The 14229-nt window shown below is 40.8% G+C and overlaps 1 protein-coding gene across 2 annotated transcripts in view; it reads left to right on the forward strand.

Annotated features, from left to right (window-relative positions):
- Nucleotides 1-14229, forward strand: part of LOC127651225 (mineralocorticoid receptor-like) — a 169183-nt gene that overhangs the window by 138601 nt on the left and 16353 nt on the right. For both annotated transcript variants that reach the window (XM_052136958.1, XM_052136959.1), the window contains exons 6-7: nucleotides 1893-2037; nucleotides 11146-11276. In XM_052136958.1, coding sequence (XP_051992918.1) covers nucleotides 1893-2037; nucleotides 11146-11276 — 276 coding nt within the window. The remainder of the gene's footprint in view (nucleotides 1-1892; nucleotides 2038-11145; nucleotides 11277-14229) is intronic.

A 14229-nucleotide genomic window follows, 5' to 3' on the forward strand; every position in this document is an offset into this window, starting at 1 on the left:
AGTGAATGTCAGGGTCATCATTTGATGTTCCTCTTTATTTTCAGTGTTTGAACATGAACTTTATTACCACTTTGTCACTTTGCAATGAGAATAGTTGTGTTTCTCAGACATCTTAGCGCAATGATCTATTTCTCAAGAAAATAGCAAATTGTGCTTTGCGCCAATTCATTAACATACAATCCACCAACAGTTTGTGTGCATACACCCACATTAGCACAAGCACTCCCATCCATGCACACTTACACTTTGTGCTTGTACAAAAATGTAACTTAGAATCAGCGCTCTCGCAAAAATTCTATAAGATGCAGCGGTGCAGTTGATGGTGTCACATAATAGTCAATACTGAATTGCTTATTACAGACGAGCTTGGCAAAAAATTATTTCCATCTCACCAATACGTTTTGTTGCATGTACTCATTTGGCACATATGGAAGCAAGTTGGTGAATTTATAGCTCTCAATGAGAGTTTTGGCAAGAACCAGTCTGTTCTATTTATTGCTAACCCTCTTTGACTGTAGGACAATAGCCACATCTCCACTGTCGGACCAAGTAAGGGTGTGCTAGTGCGTGCCAGGGCCAGTTGTGTTCCCACTGTCACTTCCCGAAACTTCATCATGCCACTTTCAGACTTTCTTAAGGGCCAACGACCTTTGGCACAGCGATTACACTTGGGCCAAACAAGGCCAACTGGGGATTGAGGTGGCGTCAATGCCAAAGGCGGAGTTTCACCAAACTTGTTAGGTTGTATATCCAGTGCTCAACAGTACAGGTTCGGGAAAAAAAATTGCCGGACACAGTACAAATCCTTTAAAATGCACAATGGACAAAGCGGTGCCCAAAGAAATAAAATGTTGTGGTTTGAAATCATGGATAGTGTGCTGGGACACTTTGAGAGTTACAGTTGAGATGTCAGTGCTAACTTATTTTGCTAGCTAGCTAATGTTTACAATGATACAAACTTGATTTTCTAGATAACATGATACCTTAGCTTGAGGTTCCCTCTTGCTTGTGAAATGGGCAGGGTGTGTGACGTTGGCACCAAGGTGGCGTATTAAGGGTGGGCTTTATTGCAGCTTGGAGTTGCAATAATCTGTTATGTGAAATATTTCTACTGCAAATATGCACTACTGGCTCCTCCTGCTCTCAATAACGGACACTTTTTTTCTTGTACTTTGTGTATATAAATGTATCTTATTTTATGATTTTTAAATCTTATATACATTTAACTTATCTTGTAATTTTTGTCGCAAAGTTTGTTTTTATTCTTTATTCTTTTTAGATTTATTTTTAATTAGGTATCTATAGGCTTTCTCCAAATGACTTGTCATTGTACTTGTATAGAGGCAATAAAGTTTTTTTTTGTATCTTGTATCTTGTGGCTCAATAGTGGGGACGCAGTTCGATTTTGGTCTCGCGGCTCAAGTTCCTAGGCTATTGGGCCCGCCTGGCCAGTTGATAGCACTGACTCACACTGGCCAGATGAGCAAATGAGTCGAAACCTTCGGTGATTCATGTAGAACTGATTCTGCCACCTGCACTGCAAGACTGTCAGTTCTAAACAAATGTCAGCAGCACTTTTTGGAATCAAACCCACACTGTGTTTGAGGCCGACAAATGGCCATAAACAATATCTGAACAACGAAATAATAACATAAAATAAAACTGTGACTTTTTCAAAAATAAATTATCAACATCTATTTCTTAATGGATCACTGGCACGAAAACATCATGCATTTCAAATTAACACAAACACAGAATAGTAGCTTGTAGTTTTCTTCTCAGAGGATACAGTCATGTTTTAATATTAGCCCTGCTTTAGAGCAAGTAATGACTCCGAGTATCCCATATGCCTCTCTGCTCTGTTCAATTTCCCTTGTTTTTTTCCCCTCCAGGTTTCCGCAGTCTACCCATTGAGGACCAAATCACACTGATCCAGTTTTCCTGGATGTGTCTCTCGTCCTTCTCCCTCAGCTGGAGATCCTACAAACACACCAACGCCCAAATGCTCTACTTCGCCCCTGACCTCGTTTTCAATGAGTAAGCTATTGTTTTGTGTAATCAGCTTGCACAACACTGCATGCTTGCTTCATATAGACGTTAATTTCCAGAATATTTAATTCTGAAATATATTGCATTGTGTGGTCAGTGCACCAAATACTCAGTTAATCTAAAGGTGTAATTCGAGGAACTGTGAGGATGGACAATTTAAATCGATGCATATGGCTTGAATGTGTTCATTATTAGTTATATTTTTTATATGTCCTCATTGTTTTGTGATTATCATGTGATTTCAAACATACCAATGCCCAGATGCTCTACTTCACCCTTGACCCTGTCTTCATTGAGTAAAATAATGTGTACTGTAATTAGCTTCCACAACACTGCATGCCTGCTTTATATTGACTTTTATTTCCAGACCTCAAGGCAATTTTAAAAGCTCAAAAACTATAAAGTCAGGTTGATATGTCACAACTTTTTTAATCTACTGTATTGAGAACTGAATATACTGTATATATATATATATATATATATATATATATATATATATATATATATACACACACACACACAGTTGAAGTCAGAAGTTTACATACGCCTTATCCAAATACAATATTTAAACTCAGTTTTTCTTTCATATTCCAAGTGGGTCAGAAGTTTACATAGTGTTTATTAGTATATGGTAGCATTGCCTTAAAATTGTTTAACTTGGGTCAAACGTTTTGGGGAGCTTTCCACAAGCTGGAATTTTTGCTCATTCATCTAAACAGACCTGGTCTAGTTGAGTCAGGTTTGTAGGCCTCCTTGCTCGCACACACTTTTTTAGTTCTTCCCACAAATTTTATTTCGGATTGAGGGCTTTCTGATGGCCACTCCAATACCTTGACTTTGTTGTCCTTAAGCCATTTTGCCACAAATTTGGAGGTATTCGTGGGGTCATTGTCCATTTGGAAGATCCATTTGCAACCAAGCTTTAACTTCTTGGCTGATGTCTTAAGATGTTGCTTCAATATATCCACATAATTTTCCTTCCTCGTGATGCCATCACGTCCCTCCTGCAGCAAATCACCCCCACAATATGTTGCTGCCCCCCCCAAGCTTCATGGTTGGGATAGTGTTCTTCGGCTTGCAAGCCTCACCCTTTTTCCTCCAAATAGAACGATGGTCATTTTGGCCAAACATTAAAATTTTGTTTCATCAGATGAGAGGAAATGTATCCAAAGATCTTTGTCCCCATGTGCACTTGCAAACTAGTCTGGCTTTTTTATGGTGGTTTTGTAGCAGTGACTTCTTCCTTGCTGAGCAGCCTTTCAGGTTATTTCAAGATAGGACGCGTATTACTGTGGATATAGATACTTGTCTACCTGTTTCCTCCGGGATCTTCACAACTTCCTTTGCTGTTGCTGCAAATTACATTGATCTCTAGGAGACAGAATGCATCTCCTTCCTGAGCTGTATGATGGCTGCATGGTCCCATGGTGTTTATACTTGCATACTATTGTTTTTACAGATGAACGTGATACAGTCAGATGTTTGGAAATTACTCCCAAGGATGAACCAGACTTGTGGCGGTCCACAATGTTTTTTCTAAGGTCTTGGCTGATATCTTTTGATTTTCCCATGATGTCAAGCAAAGAGGCACTGAATTTGAAGGCCTTAAAATACATCCACAGGTACACCACCAATTGACTCCAACTAGCCAATTAGCCTATCAGAAGCTAATTGCCTAAAGGCTTGACATAATTTTCTGGAATTTTCCAAGCTGCTTAAAGGCACTGTTAACTTACTGTATGATAAAAATAAAAGACAGACCTGAAAGCTGTCCCTTTAATTGCCCTGCTACAACTGAAAACACTCTTTCCCTATAAACACATCTTGATCCCGTTGAACAGAGTAGATTGTTAGGTCTATGGGGTTCAATAGAAAAAAATTAAAATCTTTGCCCCTATGTTAACCCTGTCTGAGGAATCTGGTGCTTCAAGTTACACTAAGATAATGATCCAAAATGATAAACTCAAAGTATGCAACCAGCAGAAGCAAGTCTGTGACTTCAAAACTGTCATGGTTACTGTTGTAACCTCCATACCCTGATGGAGGGAATGAGACTTTGTGTCGAATGTAGTGACACAAGGGGTCTTTCTTGAGAGCCTCACGTATCTCTGAACTTGAGAAAAGGCCAATGATAAATTGGCAGACAGAATTTGCATGTCCCGGACCTACAGGTATAAAGGGAAGTGGGCGTGCGTCTGTCAGTCAGGTTTTTGCACTGAGGAGCCAAGAATAAGGTACGGCCATTTACAGTTGTAGGTCTAGTGTCATGGCAAGGGGGACACAACATCTAGTTACCTCCATCAGGGACCATGACGTTCCCCTTCTGTCACTCACTCGACGTTGTGTCGAATGTAGTGACACAAGGGGTCCCATTTAAAAACACCATGCACTAGACCGTATTATGTGAACTGCTGACACAGGTTCAAGCAAGCTACTGCATGCTAGAAGCAACTGTATTGGCCACACGTAACCCTCCCCAACGCCCCCAGAAAAAGGTGTCATATACAGACCTTAGGTTCCCAGCACCCCTAAGGGGGGAACAGGTGACATGAATATCATGGGAGCAAGCCGGGGCTATCTTAATGCTACGAAATGCGTGGGGGAAGGCAACCTTTTCCGTTCCTATCCTTTCAGGGGAAAAAGACCCTGTGGAGACCACATCCTGCCCAGACTGGGGAAGGTGACATGCACCCAATATATCACATAGGTTGTCAAGCAACACGTGGAAGTGGCATGGTGGCTGGTCCTACCTGGTGAGGGAGGAGCTCTACAAACACAGCGACCGGGGCAGAGGGACTGCCCAAGGGAGATGCGGGTCCGCCGACAGGGCGACCGTACCGCGGAAAATAAATCACAAGGATTCCACTGAAGAGGGAATTAGGCCTGTGAAGCCCTACCCCAGTAAAAAGCACTTAAGGCTCATAGTGGGTCTGGTCGCAAATTCCTCCACTGAATTCACAGGCCAGAAGGCTAGGAAGGAAGAACATCCAGAAAGCGAGAGCTTAGTGGTTAACCCAGGAGAGAGAGCACACTGAATCACTTTGGTGAAGGACGCTAAGTGCAAGCGGAATACCCGATCAGCTGTTCCGTATTACAGAGTTCTACCGGCTCAGACCTGACAAAACATGGGACGAGACCAACTCAACCCTGAGATTGTAGAATCTCGCAAGGTATTTAGTGTTGCTCAGCCCGTTGCTCTGCAGATGTCTGCTTAGGGAGGTGCCGTTGGCCAGTGCCCACGAGGATGCCACACTTCTCGTCGAGTGTGCTCGAACCCGCAAGGGGCGGGCACGGCCTGAGTCTGGAATGTGCTGTCGATGACCCAGCGGGCAGCCTCAGTTTGGAGACAGCGTTCCCTTTCTGCTGTTCACCAAATCAGACAAGAGCCGCTCAGAACATCTAGAGTGCTGCGTGTGGTCCAAATAGATATGCAAAGCACATACCGGACACAGCAACAAAGGCTGGGTCTGCCTCCTCTCGGGGCAGTTTTCTTGCAGGTTCAAGACCTGGTCCATGAAGGGGGTTGTAGGAACTTTGGGCACGTAGCCCGGTCACGTCTTAGGATGACATGAGTATCTGCCGGACCAAACTCCAGGCAAGTGTCATTGACAGAGAACGTTTCCAGGTCCCCAACCCTCTTGATAGAAGCTAGCGCTATCAGGAGGGCCATCTTCAAGGAGAGGGCCTTGAGCTCAACTGAGTCAAGCAAATCGAAGGGTATCCCTGAAGCCCTGAGAGGACCACTGAGAGATCCCATGAGGGGAACAGGCTTGGCCGAGGAGGATTCCGGGTGCCTCTAAAGAACCTGATAATCAAGTCATACTTACCCAAGGACTTGCCGTCCACTGCGTCGTGGTGGGCCGTGATAGCGGCTACATACACCTTCAAGGTGGAGGGGGACAGCCTCCCCTCCAAACTCTCTTGCATAAATGAAAGCACTGACCAAACTGTGCATCTCCAGACCGGGAAGAACACCAATTTGCGAACAAGCGCCACTTTAGGGCGTAAAGCTGCCTAGTAGAGGGAGCTCTGGCTTGGTTGATCGTGTCTACGACCGCAGGTGGTAGGTCACTGAGATCTTCCGCGTCCCGTCCAGGGGCCAGACGTGGAGGTTCCAGAGGTCTGGGTACGGATGCCAGAGGGTCCCCGTCCCTGGGAAAGAAGGTCCTTCATCAGAGGAATTTGCCAGTGAGGGGCTGTCGCGAGGAGCGTGAGATCCAAGATTCAAGTCTGAGTGGGCCAGTAAGGAGCCACTAAGGTGAACGCTGCTGTGAATCTCTCTGATGCAGCTGCCAATCATCATCCAGCTTGAGGGGTCCGAATGAGACAACAGACTAGCCTTGAGGCGAGCCAGTCTTGCATCGGACCCAGACGGAAGCAAACGAGTGTGCTGGGGACAGGTGGTTCATGGTGATTTACCCGGCGAAACCGACCTTGTTGAGCTTGTTGCTCTCCCCAAATTGCCTTCATCACTGGCCACGCCGGCCTTAATCCCATAAGATGAAGCCATGGTGCGGGGGGGCGGCTGAAGTGGCTTTCCTTCGGAAGGGAGAAAGCCATGATCGCAACGTTGCCATGGCTTTGTTCTTGCAATGAGAACATAAAACATTCATAAATGCTGCCTCCATGTGATCGCAGCCCAAACATGCGAGGCAACGCTTATGACCGTCAGGAGCGGAGAGAAAACAGCTGCATCAAGGAACTAAACAAAGGCAGAAAAACATCTTTAAAAAGACGCATCCTGAAAAGGACGTTCAATGCCTGATGTGTATTGCTCTTTTGTGAATGAAAATACTCTCTTAAGAGGGGAAAATACTACTCTTTTAGAGGTATACACTTTTTTACAGAAGCGCCATCGAAGTGCCCAGAGGCGTGGACTGCACAGCGTGCAGAGAGGGAGAAAGCTGCTGGTAACGCGCCATAGATCCAACAGCAATGCTCTGATAGAGGTGAGTGGAACAGTAGTGAGACTCAGCTTGCTGCTGCACAACCACTCAGCTCCAAAGAAATTATCTGACTGACAGACGCACGCCCCCTTCCCTTTATACCCGTATGTCCGGGGGCGGTATATGCAATTTCTCATTGGCCTTTTCTCAAGGTACGCGAGGCTTTCAAGACCCATTGTGCCACTACATTCGACACAACATCAAATGAGTGACAGAAGGGGAACACGCTTTCCCAATAAACTCCTCTTGATCGCATTGATCAGGGCAGATAGTTAGGTCATTGGGGCACATAATCATAGTATAATCAATGATAAAGATAAAGATATTACAAGAAAGTGTTGAGTGGAAAGGCAGTGAGTGTGTGCTTTTTGAAGCACAATGTGCATTTACTGAGTGTGGAGGGACAAGCATATAAACAGAGCATGGTGACCCCTGCAGGAGAATAGGAAGTACTGGGGGAAAAAGTTTTTTAAATTATTTTACAGAATTTTCTGGCAAGTTCACATATATTTATATTTTTGTACATCTTTTTTGTAGATTTTATCACTTGAAATCTAAGTTCTGAATTTGAAGTGATCCTCATTATGTTCCTAACCTGTAGGACTTTCTTTCTTTCAAAGATGTTAGGCAGAATAACATCACCCTGCCTAACATCACCTTTCGTGTTCCGTAGAAGAAAGAAAGTCATACAGTTTGGAAAATAAAGCTGAGAGAATGATGACACAATTTTCATTTTTGGGTGAACTATTCTTTTAATCCGCATGAGCTGTTCTTTATTGCCACCCTGAACAGAAGCACAGTGTTGAATATATAATATAATCCCTGATTATCCCTGAGTTTAAGCTCCAGTCCCTGTTCATTGTAATTACATGGAAAAGAGAGACTAGAACAAGTCTTCAAAATATTTGTTTAGTGTTCCACACTAAAACAGACACACACAAAAAAAACCTCTGCGCAGATGACAGACTGTGTGTGAGAAAAGTCCATATGAATATAATTTTTTTCCTGTGTGGAGCTGAAGATTATAGTGAAATATTGTGTGTAAACAAGGTGGAAATACACATTATTGAGATGTGATACAACACATACAAATACTGCATTTATCACGGGGCGTGAGTGCTATTGGTGAATGCAAGTATGCAGCTGCCCGCCTGAACTTTTAAATGTGACTTATGGTCATTGACCGCCCCGCGAGTGATTAACATACACAACAATATTGAGTGTTCTCAGTAGCATTTTATAAATTGTTACTGGTGTGTTTAATTTCAAATGTCATTATGGTATTGGTACCAACAAAAATGTTGGTATTTTATATATACTGTATATTCTGCTCAGGTGGCTGAAGGTTCTGCCCAATAGGATCTGCTTAGCAAGAACAACAGTTAAGATTATGCATGAGATGCTGAAAAAACAGGGAGATGCAGTGAAATGGACAAAGATGTAATTCCAGTGAACATTTACATAGAAAACTATGACAGCAGCACAGACAGATGCAAAAATGCATTTGGTGTGAATGGCCACAGACAGGTTTTGAATCACAGGAGGGTGAGTAAATGACAGAATTTCAATTTTTTTAGAACTAGTTCTTTGAAACAGAGTTTGTATATATGTTATATACAGTATATATGCTAACAGTACTCTGCAGGACTTTTGCAGCAGTGCCTTTAAAAGATATTGATTGAAAACTAGAGGCCAGTGAAACTTTATGTCTACCTTGAAGATGCGCAAAACAATCAGAGGAAAAAGTTTCTATGTTTGCAGTGAGACAGATTTCAGTGTCCTCAAAAAGTATGTCAAAGGATCCAAAAATATAATACCCGTTAACATATGAAGGGTTTGGTAAGATTGATCTGACAGACTGCTGTATGTGTATTTACTTCTAGCTTTCACACCTCTTGCATGATACTCAGAACCCCTTCCCATAGCAACTGAAAGAGGAGCCACAACCAATGCATTTTCCAACAAATCTCAACAAATTTCCAGTTTAAATATCAGTTTCAAGTGTATGAGAGGATGTAAAAGGTATAAATCAAAAACGTTAATTATAAAAGCTACTGTAGCAACACTTCAGGCTGAGAGAGTCCAACCAACTCAAATTCTTATTCCATCTTAATACAGCTCGGATACAAAATAAATCACATTCAGACTGGAAGAATGGGAAAGAGAGGGAGGTTGTCAGTTCTGGCAGACATATAGCTGACAAACATGAGCATACAATGACAGCAAGTCAGACAGCTTTGCAGAACAGACACAGGCACAAATGTATTCACCTAGTCAGGTATGCAACAAGACAGAGACACATACCTAGAGCCATAGAAACTGACAGATCAGCAAAGGTATCTATTAAATTAATAACTTGCCAAGGAAGTGTCAAGATAAGATCAAGGTGGGTGAATTGGATGAGAAAGATTGTATGTGATGAAAGATACAGTACATAGTTGTTGCTTAGAAGTTTTAATTTTGTAGACATGACAGAATCCATACTCTGTCCAATGGATTTTTTTTATATACAGTATATATATACAGATAATTATATGTTACACTTTGGACTATAACATTTGCTGAATCAGGACCACAGATATACAGTATATATACATACAGTATTCCCCAGCAGCTAGATTGTGGCATCCAACATGGTCTCAACAAGTCGTAATAATAGTACGAGATGACAAAATCACAAGAAATCATATGAAAATGATACGATACAACTTTTACTCCCATAGAGAAAATTGTCCCACGGAAGAAAGTAAAATGAGCGTTTTGAACTAGCATTCTTGTGTTTATTACAGATTATTGACATAGTACATCAGTTATTTCTATTGCACAGTGGGCCCATATGGAATCTGCAGACATTTTTCCTTGCATTTTCTGCATACATTTTGAGGGAAACTCCTCTGTAGACAGGAATTGGGCATAGTAAAATGTGTTAAAGAGAGCTGAGAGTACTACACTCTTATTGATAGATTAAAGCATCATCAAATTAGCCAAAATATATAGTATACCAACATGCAAGAGGTAATAATGTGTAGAACTTTTGTGAATGACAGATGTCACAATTCTGCAAAAATATGCAACGTTTTTTGAGTTGTGCATGCATATTCCATCAGGGCCTGGGGATGAGTCACCCAATTTGTTTGCAGACATTTCCCTTCTTAAAATAAAGTGTTGAATAGGAGACTAAATAAAAGTTTAAGCCTCTACTAAATTGATTTGAAAATATGTTTGTTGGTTGGTGTATATGGGAAAATAATACATTTTTGTACATGCCAAGATTTCACCAACTCGTACAGATATTTATGAGTGAACATATAAAACTGTATGTTGGTGGGATCATAGTCAGGGCAATAGACCTTCCCTATGCTTCTTTAATGCTATGATCAACCGAAGCAGTTTTGAATATTTGCTTTCTTTTTGTCAGACCACTCAGCTAGCATTTGCTTATCATGTGTTTTGCTTTCTTTGTCAACGCAACATTGGTATGGGATGGCCACTTTCAAAACCCATAATTCCCTCCAGCTTCAGTGGAGCATCTGGGCTGCACATTTGTAACAAAGAATGACTGAAAGCATGATTTTTCTCTCTCTCGCTCTCCAATCAATGTAAAAACGAAATGATCATTCAGGAACCTTTTGGATTTTTTTCTGATTGCCACACTGGTGAAATTCTTAAGAGAACATTTAGATACGATTTTGAAGGTGCCTCAAATGTCCTATTGTTTGCACACAGAACTTCAATTGTAACCCTTTACCCACCATAAACGATTACTGAGAAGCATTGACTGCCTTTAATTCTTTTTTTGTTTTTGATTCTCTTAACTATTTTATTGTCATTACAAAAATATGTGCCAGTGACAATGATGTTGTTTACTACCATGACGCTGACTCACTTTCTGTCTTCCAAAAATGGCTAAAAACACATCTTTTCCATGAGCACATAACCAGTCACAAAATTTTTTTTAAATCTGCACTTTAATCTGTTTTGAAAACTATATTGATGCTAGTGAAACGTAATATGGCACTTTTCATACCACTGTCTCCTTAAGATGACTGGTTACAGTGTATTCCTCTTTCACATAAGTCCCTTTGGATAAAAGCGTCTGCCAAATGAATAAATGTAAATGTAATACAGATCCTCTGAACTTCTCTCTTAGGGAACGCATGCGGCAGTCAGCCATGTATGATCTGTGTGTGGACATGCGGCAGGTGAGCCAGGAGTTTGTCCGTCTACAGCTCACTTATGAGGAGTTTCTCGCCATGAAGGTTTTGTTGCTGCTCAGCACAGGTGAGTGTGTGTGTGTGTGTGTGTGTGTGTGTGTGTGTGTGTGTGTGTGTGTGTGTGTGTGTGTGTGTGTTCAATGAATTGTTTTATACATTTGTGGTTACATGTGTTTAAAAAAGCACCATTACAGACAGACAGTGAGACAACAATAGAGGAAAATGTGTAAGAATGAATTAATGGATGTCTGTATTTGCCACATTTGCCTTGAGTGTGTGGGTGTGAGATCAGAGAAATTTCTATGAGCTTTGAGAGCATTTTTAATGTTGACACCTGTGGTTTGACATAGTGACTGAGAGCGAGAGGTGATTTGACCAGCTAACATACTCATAACAGAAACTCATCAGGTCCCCCTGCCTACAGACTTTTACAACTGAGGTCAATGAGTTTTAGATTTTAGTGTTGAAGCCATGCCTCTTCTTTATGTACAGTATACTTTTTTATTTTTATTTACATTTATGTAAATTAATATCTGGTCTTATTCATTAATTAAGAGAATTACCATGAAATCAATTGATTTGAAGGGTTTAAATGAAGAGTGAGATGGTACCACAAATGTTAATTTAAGCAAGTCCACAAGCTTAGTTAAATAAGTTAATGCAAAGACAGTTTAAGTATTGCAATTCATTGTAAGTTGTTTGTATCTGAAGACGACATTCAGCTGAATTAAATTATGCACATTCTTGTATTTTTTTTATCAAAAATGTTCCATAATTACCACCACAATCTTAAGGTGTGCCACAAAGTAAATTGCTTTTTAGCACGTTTTGCTTTGTTTACAAAAGGTGTAATTACCAAAGTCACATTAATTGAGAATTTGATACAGTTATTTAAACAGACATGACCTGCAGAGCAGATGTTGAATAAGAAACAGCACAGTAGGTGGTTAAACTAGTATAGGTGTAATCAGTATATATTGTAGAATTGTGTATAATTGCTCTATAATAAGGGTTTACCCAGTACAATCCCAATAAACTAGTAACTATGGCTTACATGTATTAACGTGATGTTTTAAAGCCTTTTGATCACTGATGCTAGATAATTTTAGCCTGTGGCTCTCAATAACAGCACACAGTCAGATCAGATAGACAGGCACAGAAGCCAGCACACCCCTGAGCTCACATCATATGAGACTGAGGCAGAGGTTGAGTTCTGAATTCTCATACAGGATTCATGTTTTTGGAATCCACAACCATTCGCTGATCCTCTGGAGCCCTGCCAGAGAGCAGTGCTGTACTTAATAAAATCCTGTCAAGAGATGGGCACTGCTCCAAGAGCTTGTGTTTTTCTCAATATACCTCCAAAAAGAGGGTTTCATGGAAGGGGGAGTGTGTGAAGGCTAGGTAGTCAGGGATAGTGAATAACTGAAGAGTTGAAAGATATAATGGTGTTTTTTTAAGGTGATGATGTGTGTAATGTGTCTGATGTTATACTACATTCTCCTATCCCACCTATGCAGAGAACTATAAGAAGCCATCTCAAACTCCTATTACTTTCTTCGTCTGCATAAGCGTGTGAGGAAGTGTAAATGAGCTTCAAATCATGACCGAGTCTAAGAGACAATATTTGTATTTACAATATTTATGGTGATAAAGGAGCTATGCTTTGGTCTTTTTTCTCCCAAAACTGATCGTATCACTTCATAAGACATTGATTAAACCACTTGAGTTGTATGGATTACCTTTATGTTGCCTTTATGTGCTTTTTGTAGGTTGGAATTGTTAGTCACCATTGACTTGCATTGTAAACACATCATACATCTGTGAAAATATCTTTGGAGGCAATAAGCATAACTCCAGCTATATAGGCAATATAAAACTGTACAGACAACAAAACACACTTACCGACAGCAGACAGCACAAGATGAGAATGCATTCATGCAACCCAGCTGGATGGAGCAAAATTCCAAATGCAGGGATCTCGAGATGTTTCACTTGACACAGCGACTGTAAAACAATGTGTTTATAAAATGTCAAAGCAAAATGTCTGTACTATAAGGAGTTGTGTAACTTCACCACGGCTCAGGCTCGCTGCCATTTTTATGGTTTCTTTTGGTCAACTGTTGCAGGTCCCCTCTGAACCCGGGCCCTAGGGTGGCTGTGCACCCTGCCTTCCCTCTAGTTAAGCCCATGACTGTAGGCCAACGATAGGCTTGTTCAACGATATGGAAATACACTGGTCGCCAAAAGTTTGGAATAATGTAGAGATTTTGCTGTTTTGGAAGGAAATTGATGCTTTAATTCACCAAAGTGTCATTAAACTGATCAAAAAGTATAGTCAGTACAATAGTGATGTCAAAAACAGGACCATCGCTATTTGAAAAAAGTTATTTTTGATCAAATCTTGACAGACCACATTCTCAGCAGCCATCTCTCCAACACCTTATCCTTGAGTAATCGTGCTAAATTGCTAATTTGGAAATAGAAAATCACTTGCCATTATATAAAACACAGTTAAAAAGCTATTTGGTTCGTTAAATTAAGCTTAATATTGTGTTTGTTTTTGAGTTGCCACAATATGCAATAGACGGATATGTCTTATGGTCAATATTAGGTCAAAAATGGCAAAAAAGAAACTGCTTTCATTAGAAACTCATCATTCAATAAATTCTTTTTGAAGAATAAAGGCGATACAATGCTTAAAATTTTTAAAGGATTTCCTTCAACGTTGTACACTGCAGTCCTCAAAGACTAAGACAAGACAAGAGGATAAGTACATCAGTGTCTCTAGTTTGAGAAATAGATGCCTCACATCCTCAGTTGACAGCTTCATTGAATTCTACCCGCTCAACACCAGTTTCATGTACAACAGTAAAGAGAAGTCTCAGGGGTGCAGGCCTTATGGGAAGAATTGCAAAGAAAACCACTTTTGAAACAGAAAATCTAAAAGAAAAGGTTTGAGTGGGCAAGGAAACACAGACATTGGACAACAGATAATTGGAAAAGAGTGTTATGGATCC

This window comes from Xyrauchen texanus, chromosome 11 (assembly GCF_025860055.1).
Source record: "Xyrauchen texanus isolate HMW12.3.18 chromosome 11, RBS_HiC_50CHRs, whole genome shotgun sequence".
NCBI lineage: Eukaryota > Metazoa > Chordata > Actinopteri > Cypriniformes > Catostomidae > Xyrauchen > Xyrauchen texanus.